We start from the raw sequence: 22,995 nt of genomic DNA on the forward strand, positions 1-22,995 counted from the left end.
TGCCCAAGGCATGGGTAACTTACACATCTGTGAAGGCATCATTAATGCTGAAAGGTACATACAGGTTTCGGAACAACATATACTGCCTTCTAAGCGCCATCTTTTTCATTGGCGCCCCTTCTTATTTCAGCAAGACAATGCAAACCCACATTCAGCACGTGTTACAACAGCGTGGCTTCATAAAAAAAGAGTGTGGATACTTTCCTAACCCGCCTGCAGTCCAGACCTGTCTCCCATGGTAAATGTGTGGCGCATTATGAAGCGTAAAATTCGACAGCAGAGACCCTGGACTGTTGAACGACTGAAGCTCTACATAAAACAAGAATGGGAAAGGGTTCCACTCTCAAAGCTTCAACAATTAGTTTCCTCAGTTCCCAAAAGTTTATTGAGGGTTGTTAAAAGAAAAGGTGATGTAAAACAGTGGTGAACATGCCCTTTCCCAACTACTTTGGCACGTGTTGCAGCCATTAAATTCCAAGTTACTTATTATTTGCACATAAAAAAATTAAGTTTATGAGTTTGAAGACCAAATATCTTGTCTTTTTAGTGCATTCAATTGAATATGAGTTGAAAAGGATTTGCAAATCATTGTATTCTGTTTATATTTACATCTAACACAATTTACCAACTCATATGGAAACGGGGTTTGTACACAATATATTAGACAACTGACCTTAATGTCTAATCAGCACATGAGCCAGAAACGTAATATCGATCAGGTCGTCACGCTGCATGACAAAAGTGCATCTTATTGATCAAGTATCGGGGTTTTATTGGCATAATCGTTGGGCTCCACCAGTTGTCACCGTACGTCAAAGCAGACTCTTTTAAGTGTCCGATATGACTTGCTTAAACCTTCCCTCTTTGCTAACCATCGAATTGGAACATGGTTAACTCAGGGATCGACAACTTAGCCCGTTCGGACGAGAAAAAAAAAGGTATTTGATAAACATTGTAAGACTGCCGACGAGCTGGTAGCAGGATAGCATGATAGCATGATAGCATGCTACATGTAAACAAAGACGGTCGCGAAAAAGCCGGGAAAAGTTAACACCGCTGTGTTCATTTAAAGCAAAAAAACCTACCAAATAACCAACCATGTTTTATACGTTACGTATTCTAGCTTCGTGTTAGCTCCTACGTCCCGTGAAATTACTCCTATTCGATGTCATGTCGATGTAGCGACTTCAAAAAAGTTGTTTGGTCCGCCCACGTTTTACAAGCCCGCTGGTGATTGGTTAGAAGAGAACAGCCTAAGTAATTGATTGGCAAGACCAGCTGTCAATCAATCAACCCCGCGAACAGTGGCGCGTCCGCTGAATTGACCCAACTGGCCAATCACAAACGTGGAAGCAATGTGTCGTACTATGGATATAACATTGTATTTAAAAAAATATATAATACTAATTTATATATATATATATATATATATATATATATATATATATATATATATATTTATATATATATATATAGATGCCACCTCTGTAGAAGCATTTAAGTCTCACCTCAAAACTCATTTGTATACTCTAGCCTTTAAATAGACTCCCTTTTTAGACCAGTTGATCTGCCGTTTCTTTTCTTTTTCTCCTATGTCCCACTCTCCCTTGTGGAGGGGGTCCGGTCCGATCCGGTGGCCATGTACTGCTTGCCTGTGTATCGGCTGGGGACATCTCTGCGCTGCTGATCCGCCTCCGCTTGGGATGGTTTCCTGCTGGCTCCGCTGTGAACGGGACTCTCGCTGCTGTGTTGGATCCGCTTTGGACTGGACTCTCGCGACTGTGTTGGATCCATTGTGGATTGAACTTTCACAGTATCATGTTAGACCCGCTCGACATCCATTGCTTTCCTCCTCTCTAAGGTTCTCATAGTCATTATTGTCACCGACGTCCCACTGGGTCATTATTGTCACCGATGTCCCACTGGGTGTGAGTTTTCCTTGCCCTTATGTGGGCCTACCGAGGATGTCGTGGTGGTTTGTGCAGCCCTTTGAGACACTAGTGATTTAGGGCTATATAAGTAAACATTGATTGATTGATTGATATATATATATATATATTTATATATATATATAGATGCCACCTCAGTAGAAGCATTTAAGTCTCACCTCAAAACTCATTTGTATACTCTAGCCTTTAAATAGACTCCCTTTTTAGACCAGTTGATCTGCCGTTTCTTTTCTTTTTCTCCTATGTCCCACTCTCACTTGTGGAGGGGGTCCGGTCCAATCCGGTGGCCATGTACTGCTCGCCTGTGTATCGGCTGGGGACATCTCTGCGCTGCTGATCCGTCTCCGCTTGGGATGTTTTCCTGCTGGCTCCGCTGTGAACGGGACTCTCGCTGCTGTGTTGGATCCGCTTTGGACTGGACTCTTGCGACTGTGTTGGATCCATTATGGATTGAACTTTCACAGTATCATGTTAGACCCGCTCGACATCCATTGCTTTCCTCCTCTCCAAGGTTCTCATAGTCATCATTGTCACAGACGTCCCACTGGGGTGAGTTTTTCCTTGCCCTTATGTGGGCCTACCGAGGATGTCGTAGTGGTTTGTGCAGCCCTTTGAGACACTAGTGATTTAGGGCTATATAAGTAAACATTGATTGATTGATATTTAAATACAATGTTATTACATAATAGTAGTATATATTTTATATATTATATACATATATTCACAAATATATTTTATATATTTAACAAAATATACACTACTATTGTATATATATACATTTAAATACTTTTATTATATAATAGTATATATTTTATATATATATATATTTTCTATATAGAAAAATATATGTACTATTATATATATATATACACATATATTTCTTTAAATACTTTTATTATATAATAGTAGTATATATTTTATATATTATACATAAAATTATATGTACTACTATTATATATATATATTTCTTTAAATACTTTTATTATATAATAGTAGTATATATTTTATATATCATACATATATACTTTTATTATATAATAGTATATATTTTATATATTATACATATATATATTTATAAATATATCTGATATATATATATAAAAAAATATATATACTACTATTATATATATATTTCTTTAAATACTTGTATTATATAATAGTAGTATATATTTTATATATTATACATATATATATATTTATAAATATATTTTATATATATGAAAATATATATATTACTATTATATATATATTTCTTTAAATACAATTTTATCATATAATAGTAGTATATATATATATTTTAAACAGTTTTATACTCATATAGTACAACATTGTTTCTAGTTGCAGTGTTTACAAAGTACAAAGAAGAACCATGATAAATATTCTGAATTTATTTCATCTATCCATTCTTTCATTCTCAAAATATTACTCATCTCATCATATGAAATATAACTTACTTCACCAATTATCCATCCATCTTCTTCCGCTTATCCGAGGTCGTGTCACGGGGGCAGCAGCCTAAGCAGGGAAGCCCAGACTTCCCTCTCCCCAGCCACTTCGTCCAGCTCCTCCCGGGGGATCCCAAGGCGTTCCCAGGCCAGCTGGGAGACATAGTCTTCCGAACGTGTCCTGGGTCTTCCCCGTGGCCTCCTACCGGTTGGACGTGCCCTAAAGACCTCCCTAGGGAGGTGTTCGGGTGGCATCCTGACCAGATGCCCGAACCACCTCATCTGGCTCCTCTCCATGTGGAGGAGCAGCGGCTTTACTTTGAGTTTCTCCGCGATGGCAGAGCTTCTCATCCTATCTCTAAGGGAGAGCCCCGCCACCTGGCGGAAGAAACTAATTTCGGATGTTGTACCCGTTATTTTGTACTTTCAGTCCTAACCCAAAGCTCATGACCATAGGTGAGGATGGGAACGTAGAGAGCTTTGCCTTCCGGCTCAGCTCCTTCTTCACCACAACGGATCGATACAGCGTCCGCATTACTGAAGACGCCGCACTGATCCACTCTTCCCTCACTCGTGAACAAGACACAGAGTTACTTGAACTTGAAAAATATATATTATATACATACACGACTATTAAAGAGTGGATCGTGAGGTCGACAGGCGGATCGGTGCGGCGTCTTCAGTAATGCGGACGCTGTATCGATCCGTTGTGGTGAAGAAGGAGCTGAGCTGGAAGGCAAAGCTCTCAATTTACCTTTCGATCTAAAGCCACAGCTACTCCACATCGAGAGGAGCCGGATGAGGTGGTTCAGGCATCTGGTCAGGATACCACCCAAACACTTCCTTAAGGATGTGTTTCGGGTACGTCCGACTGGTAGGAGGCCACGGGGAAGACCCAGGACACGTTAGGAAGACTATGTCTCCCGGCTGGCCTAGGAACGCCTCGGGATCCCCCAGGAGGAGCTGGACCAAGTGGCTGGGGAGAGGGAAGTCTGGGCTTCCCTGCTTAGGCTGCAGCCCCCACGACCCGGCCACAGATAAGCGGAAGATGATGAATGATATACTACTATTAATATACTACTCTACTTCTGACAATTTAAGAACACAATGACACATTTCTATTATATTTGACATTTTGACTTAATCAATAGTTTATTTTCTTTTGTTTCAATAGAATAGAATGGACTTTATTGTCATTATGTTTGCATATAACGAGATAAAGGATTCCAATTTAAGGTAGTGGTAACAAATATGGGATAAAAATTACACAAGAAGCAATAAAGATAAAACTAAGAATTGAAATAAATAGACTTGATTAACGTGGACCCCCGACTTAAACAAGTTGAAAAACTTTTTCGGGTGTTACCATTTAGTGGTCAATTGTACGGAGTGTGTACTGTACATGTGCAATCTACTAATAAAAGTCTCTATCAATCAATCCATCTGGCAATCTGATGGACGCTGCATTTCAGATTGCATCGTGCAGAGTGTGAAATTTGTTAGAGGAGGAATCATGGTGTGGGGTTGCTTTTCAAGAGTTGGGCTTGACCCCTTAGTTCCAGTGAAAGGAACTTTGAATGCTCCAGGATACCAAAAAACATTTTAGACAATTCCATGCTCCCAATCTAGTGGGTCCATAAAGACACGGATGACGGAGTCTGCTGTGGATGAACTTGACTGGCCTGCACAGAGTCCTGACCCTAACCCGATAGATCACCTTTGGGATGAATTATTAATTACATGCACGCACACGCCCCTCCCCAAATCAATGCCTTCACCACCGCTTAATTCCTCTGGGGTTGTGGATGGCTGAGTAGCGTTCTATAGCAGGGCCTCAACTCACCCCCCCTCTCTGTTGCAAGTTGGTGTGATTATTTGTACCATGTTTAATGTGTGCCATGCTATGTGAGGTTTTTTCCTTGGACTCAGTCTGGACCGCTCCTGAGGGTCTAGCCTTAGACTGATTTTTTTTTTTTTTTTAACTCTTCCCCCTTTCCCAATGTCACCTCTTTCTCGCCTTTTTAAGGTAAGTGGCTGATCTGTTGGCGGTCCCGTCTTGTTCCCCCTGTAACATATGTCTAGTCTTAGCGGGACTGTGCCGAAAATGTAATTTCAGTTCTTATGTGTCTTGTACATTTTAAGAATGGACAAAATAAAGCTTGTCAATGTCAATTAGAACAGAGACTGAGAGCCAGGCCTTCTCCACCGACATCAGTGTGTGACCCCCCCAATTCGCTTTTGGAAGAATGGTGGAAAATTCCTATAAAACACACTCCGCAACCTTGTGGATAGCTGCAAAAGGTGGACCGAGATCATATTCAACCCTGTGGGTTAGGAATGGGATGGCACTTCAAGTTCATATGAGAGTCAAGGTAGGCGGCCAAATAATTTAAGTAAGGGGGCCCTGCGATGAGATGACTTGTCCAGGGTGTATGCCGCCTTCCCCCCAATTGTAGCTGAGATAGGCACCAGCGCCCCCTGTGAATCCTAAGGGAATAAGCGGTAGAAATGTAAGGATGGATGGGTTATTGTACGGTACAAGCGGTACAATAGGGACGGTTAATTATTTACCAAATTCATGTATTTGCCCATCAAGTTTTACCACTACAGATGAGCGCTTATTTGGACAGTAATACATCAAATAGGTATGCTCCAGTGCATTTTCACATCTTTCTATAACCAAAAAAGCTTTTATGTGGTGAAGGGGTACTAGAATAGATAAAGTTTGAGAGAAAATGTCAATAGGAGACATTTTGAGGTATTGTGGTGTGTCAAAGAAGAAAAGGTCATTTCAAACAGCAATATTCAAGGACAACTTTAAAACAAATGTGTATATCAGTGGTGGGAGTAAAATTGTGGAATTCTCTTTAAGAGATAAAAAACTGTAAAAATATATTTCAATTGAAAAAAATATATACAGATACAACAATAAGATCATATGGACAGCCATAAGTGTTTACATTTTGATTTTTATCTATTATTTTACTTATTTTTTTGTCTGGTTTTGGGTTTGCTCTGTATCATTCCGTGAGGTGTATATTATTATTTTCTCTGTTTGGTTTATACTTTATGAAGTTTTGCAGTTGTTTTTTTTTTTGGATTGTTTTATTACATTTGGATATATGTGTCGGTTTAAATGATATTCATGAAGTAAGATAATGTATTATGTCAAAGGGGGCAGGAAATTATAGGATTTTCTTCATCCTGCTCCTTCTCAGGCATTGTTGTGTGAATGTAAATTGTATAATTGAGGTATAATTATGTATCGTTCAAAATGCACATCAATGAAGGAGATAAATAAAAAATGAAATGAAAATGGGTACAAACCCCAAAACCAGTGAAGTTGCCACGTTGTGTAAAATGGTAAATAAAGACAGAATACAATGATTTGCAAATCCTATTCAACCTATATATAATTGAATAGACTGCAAAGACAAGATACTTAACGTTCAAACTGGTAAACTTTTGTTATTTTTTGTAAGTATTAGCTCATTCGGAATTTTGATGCCTGAAACATGTTTCCAAAAATCTGGCATAAGTGGCAAAAAAGACTAAGAAAGTTGAGGACTGCTCATCAAACACTTGTTTGGAACATCCCACAGGTGAACCGGCTAATTGGGAACAGGTGGGTGCCATGATTGGGTATAAAAGCAGCTAACATAAAATGATCAGCCATTCGAAAACAAGGATGGGGCGAGGGTCACCACTTTGTGAACAAACGCGTGGGCAAATTGTTCGGTTAAAGAACATTTCTCCACAAGCTAATCCAAGGAATTTAGGGATGTCAGCATCTACTTAATATCATCGAAGGGTTTAGAGAATCTGGAGATCTCGCTGCACGTAAGCGATATTACAGACCTTCAATCCGTCAGGTGGTAATGCATCAAAAAAACGACAGTGTGTAAAGGATATCACCACATGGGCTCAGAAACACTTCAGAAAACCACTGTTAGTAACTCCAGTTGGTTGCGACATCTGTAAGTGCAAGTTAAAACTACTATGCAAAGCGAAAGCCATTAATCAACAACACCCAGAAATACTGCTGGCTTTGCTGGGTCCGAGCTAATCTAAAATGGACTGATGCAAAGTGGGAAAGTGTTTTGGGGTCTGATGAGTCCACATTTAAAATTGTTTTTGGAAACTGTGGACATTGTGTCCTCTGGACCAAGGAGGAAAATCATATTTATAGGCGCAAAGTTCAAAAGCAAGCATCTGTGATGGTATGGGGGTTTATTAATGCCCAAGGCACTAAGGAGTACTTGACTGGAAAAAGTTTGAGACCCACTGAGATTCCTGAAAGAAAGCAACAAAGAAGCAGCACTCCGGTCGTATATCACAAATGGCGATTTATTGTTTTCAGGAATAACACTTTAACATGTGTCATGGTACATTAAGCGGACTAATATTAATCGTCGCCAAGCAGGTTAACCCCCGTTCTTTGGCTGCAGTGGCCCTTATTAGCCAGACACAAACAATACAGTTCAAATTAAAAAGGACTTGTGTGCCCCCAAAAAGGCTGCTTGATCACCAGAGTCCAAATCATCACAATAACACATTTCATGGTTACAGTCCAATTTTAACAAACACACAGGATTAACTCAAACAAGCCAGTTAGCTGCAAAATGGGAAATCTATGTGACACATTATTTCTTATGCAGCACTTCTTTTTGGATTTAGGTACAAAAAAAACATAAAAACTCAAAAGGGTCAATAGAGTGTAATCGCATTGCTTTATATTGTGTGTTGTTATCAAAGCTCAAAAAATAAGCATTTTTTTTTTTACACATTTTGATGTTAGGACCAGCACAAAGTAACTTTTAATCAACGCTGCTATAATTTGAGCATAGTTACTGTGAGATTAGAAAAAAGACGTCCACCGAGCTGATTTGCAGACATAGAGGAAAAGTGGAAATTGTAAAAATAAATGTATATAGTTCTATATAAAACAACACAAGTTTGCAGCAGCATGTTTAAGTGCCTCTTGAACAGCACACACATAAGCGTGCTTTCCAAAACTGAACTTAATACATATGCCAAATACAGTAAGAAGTACTCACAGCTGGGAAGTTTATGTAAAGGAGGGATGTTATAACAAATACTGTACACAAAATACCCACGTGGAGGCATAGGTTCCTGGCAAAACAACATCCCTCCCTTCCTCAACCTAAACACGCGCCCGTTAATACTCGGCTCCTTTGCGATTGACAAGAGTATCACTGGGTTTAAAATAATTCAACATAAAAGGTTCACTGAAAGCCTACAAGTGCAGTGCATCGAACAATTTATGCATAATTCAGGGTTTGTTGTGAACACAACATAAAAGAACGGCAAAAGCCAAATAGATACAAATAATTGAATGCCGAAGCCTTGTTTTTAGCAATAAACTTTAAAGGACTGAGGAAAAGATGAGTTCAGTTGTGTTAATATATTCACAGTGGACTGCACTGAACCAGTAGGCTTTGCAGAAAGCTTAATAGCACTCGGATCTAAACTAAACAAGATACGTGTTCATTACCTCTAGGAGGCGGTGACGCCCTCCCACTCCACCAGGTACTGCACCTTGCCGTCCAAGGTGACCCGTCGAGCCAGGACTTTGTACTTCTCCCCGCAAGCCAGCCGTCCCGCCGTTCCGAAGTAGGAGCTGATGGAGCTCTTGAGGTGGGACAGCTGACTGTTGGGGTCCATGCCGTGAACTATGTCCGTGGAGTGCAGCCCTGGGAGCGGGCTCGGCATCTCCGTAGACGCAGGGTTTGGGTCTACTGGGCTGGGGGAGAGCATGGCTGCGTTGGGGGGCTGCAAGGCCCGTCGGGGACGCCCCCGTTTTCTTTTGATAGGTGGAGGGGAAAGGGGCAAGGTGGAGGTTGTCGACCGGGTCTTGCTTGAGCTACAGAGGCTGGATGGGTGTTTGATAGAAGTTCTAATGTTAATTTAGTATTTCAATAATAGGGAGACTCCGCATGGGCGCCATACCTGGACTGCCTTGAAAGGCTCGTTGAGGTAGTTTCTGTGGTGCTCAGGGCTCCGATAGACTCCACATCTGAGGCTTGAGATGACGGTAAAGATCTCTCACTCCTGTTGTGTTGGGCGCAAAGAGAGGATGAGCAGCAAAAAAGTCCAGAGAGGAGAACTCCCCCATGTGCAGATGTTTCACACAAAAGATTTAAAAAGGCGACCATTGGGAGTTTTATACTTACTTGATGGAAGTAAAGCAAGCCAATGAGTGGGATTCTAGTGGGAGGGGCTTTTTCAGCTCCTGTCAAATGGACAAAGTACATTTTCATGCGTCAACAGAGGCACTGAAGCCAGTACAATCGAACATGCGCCTTAAAGTATAACTCCCGCCCAGCAGAACATACATAGAATTTAAGTGTTTTGAACGATTAATATATCTATAGATTGATTTATAATTGATTGATATTTTGATCATATTAGGCCTATACTGGCTCACCTGCACTGGCTTCCTGTGCAGGTAAGATGCGACTTTAATGTTTTACTACTTACGTAAAAAACGGTCTAGCTCCATCCTATCTTGCTGATTGCATTGTACCATAAGTTCCGGTAAGAAACCTGCATTCTAAGAACTCTGGCTTATTAGGGATTCCCAGAGCCCAAAAACAGTCTGCGGGCTATAAAGCGTTTTCTATTCGGGCTCCAGTCCTCTGGAATGCCCTCCCGGTAACAGAGATGCTACCTCAGTAGAAGCATTTAAGTCTCACCTTAAAACTCATCTGTATACTCTAGCCTTTAAATAGACCTCCTTTTTAGGCCAGTTGATCTGCTGCTTCTCTTTTCTTTTTCTCCTCTGTCCCCCCCCCTCCCTTGTGGAGGGGGTCCGGTCCGATGACCATGGATGAAGTACTGGCTGTCCAGAGTCGGGACCCAGGATGGACCGCTCGCCTGTGTATCGGTTGGGGACATCTCTACGATGCTGATCCGCCTCCGCTTGGGATGGTTTCCTGTGGACGGGACTCTCGCTGCTGTCTTGGATCCGCTTTGAACTGAACTCTCGTGGCTGTAATGGAGCCACTATGGATTGAACTTTCACAGTATCATGTTAGACCCACTCGAAAATCCATTGCTTTCGGTCCCCTAGAGGGGGCGGGGGGGGTTGCCCACATATGTAATGTCCTCTCCAAGGTTCTCATAGTCATCATTGTCACCGACGTCCCACTGGGTGTGAGTTTTCCTTGCCCTTATGTGGGTTCTTCCGAGGATGTGGTAGTCATAGTGGTTTGTACAGTCCTTTGAGACATTTGTGATTTAGGGCTATATAAATAAACATTGATTGATTGATAGAGTTCCCCGGGGTTCGGTTCTTGGCCCTGCACTCTTCAGCATCTACATGCTGCCACATCATACGCAAATACGGTGTTAGCCTTCACTGTTATAATGATGACACACAGCTCTACATGCCCCTAAAGCTGACCAACATGCTGGATTGTAGTCAGCTGGAGGCGTGTCTTATTGAAATAAGTTTTTGCAACTCAACGCTAAGAAAACGGAAATGCTGATTATCGGTCCTGCTAGACACCTAACAATTAAACAAGGCGACTTGGTAAAGAATTTGGGTATTATCTTCCACCCAACTCTCCTTTGAGTCACACATTAAGAGTCTGACTAAAACGGCCTTCTTTTATCTCCGTAATATCTCAAAAATTAGTTCCATTTTGTCCACAAGCGACGCTGAGATAATTTTTCATGCGTTTGTTACCTCTCGTCTTGATTACTGTAACGTATTATTTTCGGGTCTCCCCATGTCTAGCATTAAAAGATTACAGTTGGTACAAAATGCGGCTGCTAGACTTTTGACAAGAACAAGAAAGTTTGATCACATTACGCCTGTACTGGCTCACCTGCACTGGCTTCCTGTGCACTTAAGATATGACTTTAAGGTTTTACTACTTACGTATAAAATACTACACGGTCTAGCTCCGTCCTATCTTGCCGATTGTATTGTACCATATGTCCCGGCAAAAAAACCTGCATTCTAAGAACTCCTGTTTCTTAGGGATTCCCAGAGCCCAAAAACAGTCTGCGGGCTATAGAGTGTTTTCTATTCGGGCTCCAGTCCTCTGGAATTCCCTCCCGGTAACAGTTAGGATGCTACCTCAGTAGAAGCATTTAAGTCCCATCTTAAAACTAATTTGTATACGCTAGCCTTCAAATAGACCAGTTGATCTGCCGTCTTTTTTCTGCTCTTCCCCCCTCTCCTGCGTTGAGAGGTAATTAGGTGACCACAGATGAAGCGCTAGCAGTTCAAATTCGAGGCCCGGGGTGAACCACTCATCTGTGCATCAGTTGGGGACGTCTCAGCGCTATGGACATTTCCCCACTCAAGATGATCCCCATTGGACTGTTCGCCCAGGGGGGGTCCCCACATCTGCAGTCCCCTCCAAGGTCTATCATTGTATCCAATCAATCAAAGTATATTTACATAGCTTATGCAGTGCGTCTCCCATAATGTGACTAAAAAGTAATATTGTCCCTGAATGAACTCGTCAACCACAAATATTAAATGGAATCGTTGCTAAAGCCAATCATTACGCCCCTAATGCAAATGTACAGTACTAACCCGGGACAAGAGTTCACAGGAGCGTCTGCGTTTGGCCTGCCTCTCCAGAGACCGAGTCGCTTGCTTCTTCGACTTCTTTTTGGACTTCTTCTGCGCCCCGTTGGTTAAAGCACTGCAGGAAACATTTAAAATCTGACTTGACAGCATGACGCCAGGAGCTGCAATGGACTCTTCCAAAATCATCTTGCAGCTTACGTCAAAGCAGATGGGGCTTTGTTGGGATGGACCGGCATCTCCCGGTGGGAACGCTTCAGCAGTCTGCTGCCTGCTTGCTCAGCACTCGGGGGAGCGGGAGGGAATCGAACCCTCAGCCCATACAAGTGCTTCTTCTTCTTCACCTCCTTTCCTGACATGAACCTGACAGGTGTGCGGAAGGGCACAGGTCAACATCCAGGCCTTTGTAAATATGGTTAATGCTGTTTTAAATAGATTGCCACAACTTACTTGGCTGTGTTGCTGTTTAATGCCTCCTGTACACAAGCAAAGCGCAATGATCTTGGCGTACGGGAAAGCTGTTGAAAGACAGTCAAGTTTTAAACAGGTTCATGAAGTGCCTGTGCGTATTTGTTGAGAACCGGCTACAAGGGTTTCGCTTCCTGGCAATCATTTGCAGTCTTGTTAAAAATTCCCTTATCGATGCCTGTGGGCACGCATGACGTCCTCGCGCCCGGCGCCGATCAACAGCACAGACGTAAGACTTATTCAGGAGAAAGGAAGACAACAGCGCACTACTTTGCATCAAATTGAGAAAATACTATCAGAAACATAAGCAGACGCATCACGCAGTAACGCTGAATACCGTATTTTTCGGACTATAAGTCGCAGTTTTTTTCATAGTTTGGCCAGGGGTGCGACATATACTCCGGAGCGACTTATGTGTGAAATCATTAAAACATTACCGTAAAATATCAAATAATATTATTTATCTCATTCGCGGAAGAGACGGAGAAAATGTCAGCAATCGTCACACACACGTCAACCAATAAGAATTCGGTGGGGTAGGGTCATGGCAGAAGTGCATTGTTGTTCATGGAATGCTAACTGCTATATGCTACTGCCGTAGCTATTAAACTGGATCATTTAATTGTTGGCGGTAACTTATAAAAACTGAGAAGGGCTGAACAAAAATGGCACCGAAAATGAAATCATGTACTGCAGGTTACAAGCTGGACGTAGTGAAATATGGGGCAGAAAACGACAAGAGGAAGCGGCGCATACCTTTGGAGTTTGCAGAGTTGTTTAGAAGAGACATCGAGGAAGAAGATTTCATCGGATTTATCGATTAGGAGTGACAGATTGTTTGGTAAACGTATAGCATGTTCTATATGTTATAGTTATTTGAATGACTCCATCCATCCATTTTCTACCGCTTATTCGACTCTTACCATAATATGTTACGTTAACATAGCAGGCACCTTCTCAGTTGGTTGTTTATGCGTCATATAACGTACACTTATTCAGCCTGTTGTTCACTATTCTTTATTTATCTTAAATTGCCTTTCAAATGTCTATTCTTGGTGTTGGATTTTATCAAATAAATTTCCCCCAAAAATGCGACTTATACTCCAGTGCGACGTATATATGTTTTTTTCCTTCTTTATTATGCATTTTCGCCCGGTGCGACGTATACTCCGGAGCAATTTATAATCCGAAAAATACGGTATGACACGTTTCGGACCCTTCCAAGACGGAAGTGAATCAGCAGCAGTCGCAGCAGCAGCAAGTCGTCTGCTGTTAATACTGCATGTAACTAAGATAACACGCCTATCATGTTAAAATCATGTTGAAATGAATGTTTCTCATGCATCACATGACCAGACTGTGCCTGACCGGCAATCTACAGGCCTCTTTCCACTCCAAGCACAGCTGGAGACACCGTGATGAGTCAAATACATCGCATATTTTTCCTAAACAAGCAGAAATGCTTCATTTTCTGGAAAATGATGGTTCATTTTCATACTAGTGTGATTGTAAAATTGCACACAGTCTACTTGACTTGCTTGTATTTTCTGTGACCTAGTTGTACTTCTGAGAGCTCAGCATACTGTATATACATTTAAAAAAAAAAAAGTTATCGGAAAATTTTTAAAAAAGTTACTTTACATTTTTGTGTAATTGTCATTTGTCACGGAATATTTTATGTTGTATTTTGTTTATTAGTACAATAGTTGATTTATATTATATCATGGTTATCTTCTAAACTTTTTTTTCCCTGGCACCACATCGAGGCTGTGGGTCTTTTTAGATCTCACTGTTATGATCGTATGCTCATGTTTTTTAAACTACCGTATTTTTCACATTATAAATCGCTCCGGAGTATACATCACACCGGCCGAAAATGCATAATAAAGAAGGAAAAAAACATACATACGTCGCACTGGAGTATAAGTCGCAATTTTCCGGGGAAATTAATTTGATAAAATCCAACACCAAGAATAGACATTTGAAAGGCAATTTTAAATAAAGAATAGTGAACAACAGGCTGAATAAGTGTACGTTATATGAGGCATAAACAACCAACTGAGAAGGTGCCTGCTATGTTAACCTAACATATTATGGTAAGAGTCATTCAAATGACTAGAACTTATAGAACATGCTATATGTTTACCAAACAATCTGTTACTCCTAATCGATAAATCCCATGAAAACTTTTTCCTCGATGTTGCTTCTAAACATCTCTGCCAACTCCAAAGGTATGCGCCGCTTTCTCTTGTCGTTTTCTGCTGCATATTTCACTACATCCAGCTTGTAATCTTCAGTACATGATTTCATTTTCAGTGCCATTTTTGTACAGCCCTTCTCAGTTTTTATAAGTTACCGCCAACGATGAAATGATCCATTGTAATAGCTACGGCAGTAACATATAGCAGTTAGCATTCCATGACCCACATGACCCTCCCCCGCCGGATTCTTATTGGTTGATTAGTGTGTGACGATTGCTGACATTTTCTTCGACTCTTCCGCGAATGAGATAAATAATATTATTTGATATTTTACAGTAATGTGTTAATAATTTCACACATAAGTCGCTCCGGAGTAAATGTCGCACCCCCGGCCAAACTATGAAAAAAAAAAAGCGACTTATAGTCCGAAAAATACGGTACACAAAGTTGATGCTAATCAACTTGTTAGCTATCCATATTTGTCAACCCTGAAACCTTCGAATCCGGGAGATGGGGGAGGTGTCGGGGTTTAGGGCTCCCGGGGTTTGGTGGTAGCGGAGGTGTATACTGTAGCGTCCCGGAAGAGTTAGTGCTGCAAGGGGTTCTGGGTATATGCTCTGTTGTGTTTATGTTGTGTTACAGTGGGGATGTTCCCCCGAAATGTGTTTGTCATTCTTGTTTGGTTTGGGTCCACAGTGTGGTGCATATTTCTAACAGTGTCAAAGTTGTTTATACGGCCACCCTCAGTGTGACCTGTGTGGCTGTAGAGCAAGTATAAATGGGTTGTACTTGTATAGCGCTTTTCTACCTTCAAGGTACTCAAAGCGCTTTGACATTACTTCCACATTTACCCATTCACACACACATTCACACACTGATGGAGGGAGCTGCCATGCAAGGCACCAACCAGCACCCATCAGGAGCAAGGGTGAAGTGTCTTGCTCAGGACACAACGGACGTGACGAGGTTGGTACTAGGTGGGATTTGAACCAGGGACCCTCGAGTTGTGCACGGCCACTCTCCCTCTGCGCCACGCCGCCCCTAAGTATGCGTTGCATTCACCTATGTGTGTGTGTAGAAGTCGCACATGATATGTGAGTGAGCCGGCACGCTGTTTGTATGAAGGAAAAGCAGACGTTGACAAGTTGTAGAGGACGTTAAAGGCAGTCTCCAGGTGGAAATCGGGAGAATTTCGGGGGAGAATGGTTGCCCTGGGAGATTTTCGGGAGGGTCACTGAAATTCGAGAGTCTCCCGGGAAAATCGTGAGGGTTGGCAAGTATGTTGCTATCTATTTATTCAAAAGAGAATGGATAAAAAAGTAAACTGTTAAGCAAAATTGAAAGTGGAATCGTAAAACTCTTTTCAATTCCGATCCCTAGATGTGATACAATAATTCCAATTCCACCTGTGACATCGAACAGTGCCAATAATAACAAAACATTATACGACAGATTGATTTAAAGAAAAATAAATCACACTTTATTATTCTTTATTTTAGTGCAGCGGTATCCAAACTACGGCTCGCCGAGACGACGTCTTCTGGCAGCACGAGTTCAATGAGTAATACGGTCGGCCGGAGCAGTGTATTCAAATCACTTACAAATAGCCTGTGGTCCAATAGCTAACATTTTGTCGCCATCTGTTGGCCAATGAAAATTACTCTACCATTAACTGCACTCGCTAGGGCACACATCACAGCATTTACCTATATGACCCAATCCAAACAACCTTCCCTGGTGAAGGTGCAGGGAAAAAAACAAAAAAAAACTAACTTGGTCACATTTAACACAACCAGCTCATTGAACTTTGTATGTAATATAAAAAACGTCCAACATAAAAAATACAAAATATTAAAAATACACCCATCATCTATTAAAAGAGATGATTGGTAAAATCCAAAACACGGATGTATAATTATAATAACATTTATAGGCTTGCTTTACATACATATAGTCATCATTTTTGATCTGCAGTTACCTCCCCAAGCTGCAGAAGCTCCCAGTTGTTGTTGATGTAAGCCATTAGGTCCATCTCAGAGTCAAAGTACTTCTTCTTGTGGATCATAGTCAGGTTGTACAGGCTCAGGTGTGTCACATCCTCCCTGCAATGCTTTGTATTACTTTTGTGGCATTTTTTTATTTGTGTGACCATAATAACAAATACAGAGATAGACGGGTTTAATATAATTTATCTGTAATGTTTGGTTTAAGTGAGTAATCAGTGAAACCAGATTGTTACTAGATAATGCATGGACAAGGAATGAATAGCTATTCTATTCTATTCCAGCCCTGCAGATATGGAAGTAGTAATGTCTCACATCAATTTATATGCACAAATAAATGTGACCGAGTTTGACTGTGGAGTTACACACTCCCCTGAATAACCAGCAGAGGGCACTGCAGCCAGAGCGGTCTGGGTCACAGACATGGTCAGACACTGGCGAGTCAATCAGAGGCACACTAGAGAGGGTCATATAGTAGATTAAATGGATGGGTAAGTAATAACTAGTATTAAGTGTTTCAGGTGTGTTGTAGTAGTGCCATGGTTGTATCTACTAGGTAGTTTAGTCTGTCGCTCAGCTTTTACAAATGTTGATGTGACGAACACATTTGGCAACATCCAAAATATCTAACAAAGTAAAAGTGGAAGTAGGAGAATAAGAAGATCCTCCAGTAATGTACAGATAGAGTATTTCAGTACTATTACTACTAGTGAAGTAGGCCTTAATAGCCTTGGCCTTATCTCTACTTCATTAGCTGCTAGCTGGCTAACGTTGCCAGACGTCGTCGTTGCATCAACACCTGTAAAAGCTGAGTGACTGACTAAACTAGTAGATACAACCATGGCACTACTACAACACACCTTAAATAAACAGTTATCAATACTAGTTATTACTTACCCATCCATTTAATCCACTATATGACCCTCCCTAGTGTGCCTCTGATTGGCTCGCCAGTGTCTGTGACCCAGACCGCTCTGGCTGCTGACCCCTCTTCTGTAAGTTCAGGGGAGTGTGTAACTCCACATTCAAACTCGGTCACATTTATTTGTGCATCTGGTTTGTGCTAGAAATGGCTCAGCGACACAAAAGCAAAAAAAGGGATCCACAAATGCAAATTCAACACAAATACAAGCATATTTATATTCGAATCTCAAAAATATGATTACAAATACACATTTTTACAAATTCTTGATTTAATTGTATGTCACATTTTCTAATCTATATACATTTTTATTTGTATATATTTTAAAATCTCCAAAATATATTTACAAATACGCTTTATTTGTATATCACATTTGTATTTGGATATTTACTAATATATGCATATGTATTAATATCATATTGATATATATAAGTTGATGTGAGACAATTGTACTTCCATATGAGGATGTCAGTAATGTTTTGTCATATTTCAGTTTTCACATTGGTAAATCAAAAACATGTTTTGCTTATCAAGAAAATGTTTTGATGTCATTGAAAAAGTAGCTTACCATTGGAGAGGTAGTCGACTGAGATACTCTGATCCACCGTTGCAAACAGAACAAACAAAAACATAAAACCTAAAAGGTAAAGAGACAACATATATCAGGTTGTACATTAAAAAACTCATTAAACGCTGTTAGATTATATGCATCTGTATATATTACACCATCCTGGTTGTCCAGAGGTGTCTGAACTATGACCCACGGGCCACACTTAGCCCGCAAGACATTTCAAGTTTTACAACAAAATCGGCCTGCAGCGCGTTTTTTGCCTAAATTTGGTCCCCTGTGATATAAATCGAAGATAGAATCAGTGGTCAATGAACATTACTTTCATTTGGAAACAGATTGAGCACCGCATCAGTTCATATGGGGCGGCATGGCGTGGTAGGTAGAGCGGCCGTGCCAGAAACCTGAGGGTTGCAGGTTCGCTCCCCGCCTCTTGACATCCAAATCGCTGCCGTTGTGTCCTTGGGCAGGACACTTCACCCTTGCCCCCGGTGCCGCTCACACTGGTGAATGAATGAGGAATGAATGATTGGTGGTGGTCGGAGGGGCCGTAGGCGCAAACTGGCAGCCACGCTTCCGTCAGTCTACCCCTGGGCAGCTGTGGCTACAGATGTAGCTTACCACCACCAGGTGCGAATGAATTATGAGTTCTCACTTCTCTGTGAGCGCTTTCAGTATTTAATAATAGAAAAGCGCGATATAAATCTAATCCATTATTATTATTATTATTATTACATGGCAAAATACAACTAACTTTTCCCACTCAGGGTGTAAATTAACTAAAACCAACAAACAAAGTCAACACACAACACACCTCCTGCTCATCGAGCTTTGTGGACATTATAAAAGATGTTCAATCTCTATATATAATTTAAAATTACACATAAATAGAATTGCAGTGAATAATGGCTGATATGTAAAACACTCTACACTTCTCCTTGTTTTTGTGCCTTTTAGCGGCTTGATATTTTTGATTGATTACAAAACTTTAAGCTGGTCGTCAGGGAACTAAGAGTCAAACTTTCACTTATTCTTGGTAGAGCGGGGGGTTGTTGAAGTTGATGTAGTTGAACATATGTGTTCATATATGTACATACACAAACATATATATACATACACACATATACATACATAAACACATATACATACATACATACTTTTGCACACGTGATATTCGAGTATACGTTCTCACGCTGTTGCTTTTGGCTACCAGCATTAAAACTACAGGCTCTCCTCGCTCTTTCCGGTCTCTCCTTCTTTCATACGTCACATACAGTCACGCGTGAGACGTCATAAGCCCTCGCGGAGCGTAGAGGTAGCGGCATGGTAACGCTAGCTGTGATGCTAGCAGAGCCATGCGAGTGGTAATACGAGAGGAAGACGGTGCAAATCTGGTAACAAATAAAGGAAGAATTAATTCCCAAGAAAAACAGCAGGTGATCCATCGTCTGGCGGTGGTTTGGCTTCAAGTAGGAATATGTTGAACAGACAACCGTAATTTGTCAAGTATGCGGCAAAAGCGTTGCTACCAAAAGTAGCATTATTGTTAATACGTAGCATCATTTTAAAAGTCACCCACTAGAGCAGGGGTAGGGAATCTATGGCTCTAGAGCCAGATGTGGCTCTTTTGATGACTGCATCTGGCTCTCAGATAAATTTTAGCTGGCTTTGCGTAACATAATAAGTAATGAATAATTCCGCTGATAATCACAGTGTTAGAAATAACGTTCAAAAGATAAGACATTCTCATGCATTTTAATCCAACCATCCATTTTCTATCGCACTTGTTTAAGAAGTCGCATTAATGGTGAGAAGTATTATGTTTATTATTGGTTAGCTTCAGAATAAGTGTATTATATTGTGAAGTGAATTATATTTATATAGCGCTTTTTCTCTAGTGACTCAAAGCGCTTTACATTGTCAAACCCAATATCTAAGTTACATTTAAACCAGTGTGGTTGGCACTGGGAGCAGGTGGGTAAAGTGTCTTGCCCAAGGACACAACGGCAGTGACTAAGATGGCGGAAGCGGGGATTGAACCTGGAACCCTCAAGTTGCTGGCACGGCCACTCTACCATCCGAGATGTACCGCCCCAATAACAACGTTATTAAAAAGAATAAGAGACTTATTATTCTCTAAAAATGTTGGTCTTACTTAAAAATGCACGCATTTAATTGTATTCAGTGTTAAAAAATATTATATGGCTCTCACTGAAATACATTTTAAAATATTTGGCTTTCATGGCTCTCTCGGCCAAAACGGTTCCCGATCCCTGCGCTAGAGAATGAAGACTGTTTGAAACTGCATGTCAACATCTCCGTTAGATGCCACACGCCCACATAATCAAAATGCAGAGGCAGACATTTCCAGATCAACACCGTATAAAATAAATTGTCAACAACAGAATTTAATAAGGTCCGTAGTAACCCACCACATAGCAAAGGACAAATACTATTTGATTTCCTATTATGCAGCTAATTTTTATTTGACACTTAAAATGTCTCCAACAATCTTGCGCTTTCTGTTTTGGAAATGACATGAACGTTTCTGCCACTGCTTAATAACTGTTTAATAAATACAGTTTTGGTCAGTTGACTTAGTTGTGATTTCCTTCTCTGCATGAAAGTCTAAAATGAGCATATATTAATACAGTATGAAGAAGAATGTTTTAATGTAGACACATGGAATCATCATACTGGTATTATATGCATCAAGTGTTAATCCAAGGCCAAGGCAAACTATCAAGATATATATAGTGTATCGCGATATGGCCTAAAAATATCGAGATATTAAAAAAGGCCATATTGCCCAGCCCTAATACACACACACACACAGGTCAGATATATGTATCAAATAATAATAGTTGCATATTACATACACATATTCCTTCATACATACACACACAGGTCCGATATATGTATCAAATAATAATAGTTGCATATTACTCACAAAGTCGCCAAGGTAGAAGGGTAAAAAAAGTATCCACAAACAAAGAGTCTGGATCATTCACTTTACTGCGTCATGGCTCAAACTTAACTAAATGAATTATTTTAACCATTAGTTGTGTCGCCAAAAACAAATTACCCTTCCACTTCAAATTTAAAGACCACATAATTCTGTCAATTGGTTAGTGTTTTTCATACCTAATTGTGTTTTTGGGGTAATTTCACTTAATCAAGCCTTTTCTAAAGTTCCACACTATAAAACAATAAAAGTATGCACTATTTTTCGTGCTGCTATCATATCCGATTTCTATCAGTAACGGAAAATACTTGATATCGGAATCACATCGGAAATGAATAAATTGTATGTACAACCCTATTACTAATTGCAGCTTGACTCTGGGTAAAATGGCAGTTTGTTAAAAAGAAATTGCAGTCATTAAGAAATTAAAGGTTTGGGCAAAACTAAAAAATTAAATCCATACTCTTTACTGTAGATAAAACATTACGAATTGGTGTTGTCCACTATTGTAGTTAGCCGTGACGTAATTGTGTTTAAGTGAGAAAAGCGGTTTATCACCTGTCTCCATAGAGCATAGGCATTTGTAAGCAATGGAGGCAGGCTTCGTGGAACCACTGCTCACATCGACTGCACTGCAGCATCTTCAGGTACCAGCTACAAAAGATAAAAACATCATCTTGCTGGTCCCTCTCAGGAGTTGTCATACAACCAAATCATAAAACTGCCTGGTATTGTGTTCTCATCTTTTTGGGTCACTCACTTTCCTGGACCGCCGCAGTAGCAGTAGCACTGTTGTGTGTTGGTTGTGTGGTCTTCATCCCACTCCAGTCCCTCCAGGGCGTACGGGAAAGACAGCTCCAGGTGTTGTGGCTCCTCCTGCTTCGAAAACAGAGCAACTTACCTCTTTGGCGTCTACTCGCTTGAAAAGCAAGCATCCAAAACAAGACCTACCTTTGGAAAAGCGGTGAGAACACAGTCGCAGCAGAGCCACTTGTCGTCCGAGTCGATGACCGCGGCATCAATGATGGGGGCGTGGCACAGCTGATGGTAGCCTAGGCCACACATATTTACACATCGTAGTCGTTTGAAGAATAGAGAAACAGTACATCCGGTTTAGATTCAGTGCCAGAGAAACATTTCTTCCGGTTTAGATTCAGTGCCAGGTATACCTTGCCCACATTTGTCACAAATGACAATTTCATTGGGTTCCTCTGACGTTTCTTCCAGACATATGGAGCAGACAATGTCATCGTCTTCATCCTCGTCCTCATCTTCGTCTCCTTAAAAATGGACATGTGTCACAGTGTTTAGAGCCACGCAATAGTCAAATTAAACCAAACTCCCTATGTTTTCAGCTAAATGAAGAAACCCCCATTGATGCAGTGACAGCAAATTTATTTATAGTATATCTGTGCCACAAAAAAACTTGGGACCAGAGGTGGGTAGTAATGCGCTACATTTACTCCGTTACATCTACTTGAGTAACTTTTGGGATAAATTGTACTTCTAAGAGTAGTTTTTATGCAACATACTTTTACTTTTACTTGTGTATATTTATAGAGAAGAAACACTACTTTTAGTCCGTTCCATTTATCTGCAATCAGGTCGCTACTCGCTACTTTTTTTTTTATCGATCTGTTAATGCACGCTTTGTTTGTTTTGATTTTGTCAGAAACTCATTCAAAGTAGGAACTACGCATGCTTGCGTTTCACCAATCACATGCAGTCACTGGTGACGTTGGACCAATCAAACAGAGCCAGGTGGTCACGTGACCGTCACACGTAGAACCCGACATGTTGATAAACTTATTGGAGTTTTACCATTTAGTGGTCAACTGGACGGAATATGTACTGTACTGTGCAATCTACTAATAAAAGTTTCAATCAATCAATCAATCAAAAGTGTAA

The 22,995-nt window shown here is 40.7% G+C and overlaps 2 protein-coding genes across 5 annotated transcripts in view; both read right to left on the reverse strand.

The window, feature by feature from the left end:
- Window positions 1–1,215, reverse strand: part of ccdc18 (coiled-coil domain containing 18) — a 79,720-nt gene extending 78,505 nt beyond the window's left edge. The window contains exons 1-2 of one of the 2 annotated variants that reach the window (XM_061919852.1): window positions 812–1,215; window positions 674–728 (exon numbers count right to left, since the gene is read on the reverse strand). The gene's annotated coding sequence lies outside the window, so the exon portion shown is untranslated. Of the gene's footprint in view, window positions 1–673 lie in introns of both variants that reach the window. The other variant, XM_061919853.1, reaches the window with a different exon arrangement.
- Window positions 1,216–7,723: 6,508 nt separating this feature from the next.
- Window positions 7,724–22,995, reverse strand: part of mtf2 (metal response element binding transcription factor 2) — a 40,186-nt gene continuing 24,914 nt past the window's right edge. Inside the window, exons 4-15 of one of the 3 annotated variants that reach the window (XM_061919855.1) lie at window positions 22,257–22,367; window positions 22,039–22,139; window positions 21,848–21,963; window positions 21,646–21,741; window positions 18,123–18,191; window positions 16,608–16,731; window positions 12,411–12,478; window positions 12,162–12,323; window positions 11,967–12,078; window positions 9,589–9,647; window positions 9,365–9,466; window positions 7,724–9,311 (exon numbers count right to left, since the gene is read on the reverse strand). In XM_061919855.1, coding sequence (XP_061775839.1) covers window positions 8,912–9,311; window positions 9,365–9,466; window positions 9,589–9,647; window positions 11,967–12,078; window positions 12,162–12,323; window positions 12,411–12,478; window positions 16,608–16,731; window positions 18,123–18,191; window positions 21,646–21,741; window positions 21,848–21,963; window positions 22,039–22,139; window positions 22,257–22,367 — 1,520 coding nt within the window. In that variant the 3' untranslated portion in view covers window positions 7,724–8,911. Of the gene's footprint in view, window positions 9,312–9,364; window positions 9,467–9,588; window positions 9,648–11,966; window positions 12,079–12,161; window positions 12,324–12,410; window positions 12,479–16,607; window positions 16,732–18,122; window positions 18,192–21,645; window positions 21,742–21,847; window positions 21,967–22,038; window positions 22,140–22,256; window positions 22,368–22,995 lie in introns of all 3 variants that reach the window. The other 2 variants (XM_061919856.1, XM_061919854.1) reach the window with 2 other exon arrangements.

The sequence above is a fragment of the Nerophis ophidion genome, linkage group LG14 (genome assembly GCF_033978795.1).
Source record: "Nerophis ophidion isolate RoL-2023_Sa linkage group LG14, RoL_Noph_v1.0, whole genome shotgun sequence".
Lineage (NCBI taxonomy): Eukaryota > Metazoa > Chordata > Actinopteri > Syngnathiformes > Syngnathidae > Nerophis > Nerophis ophidion.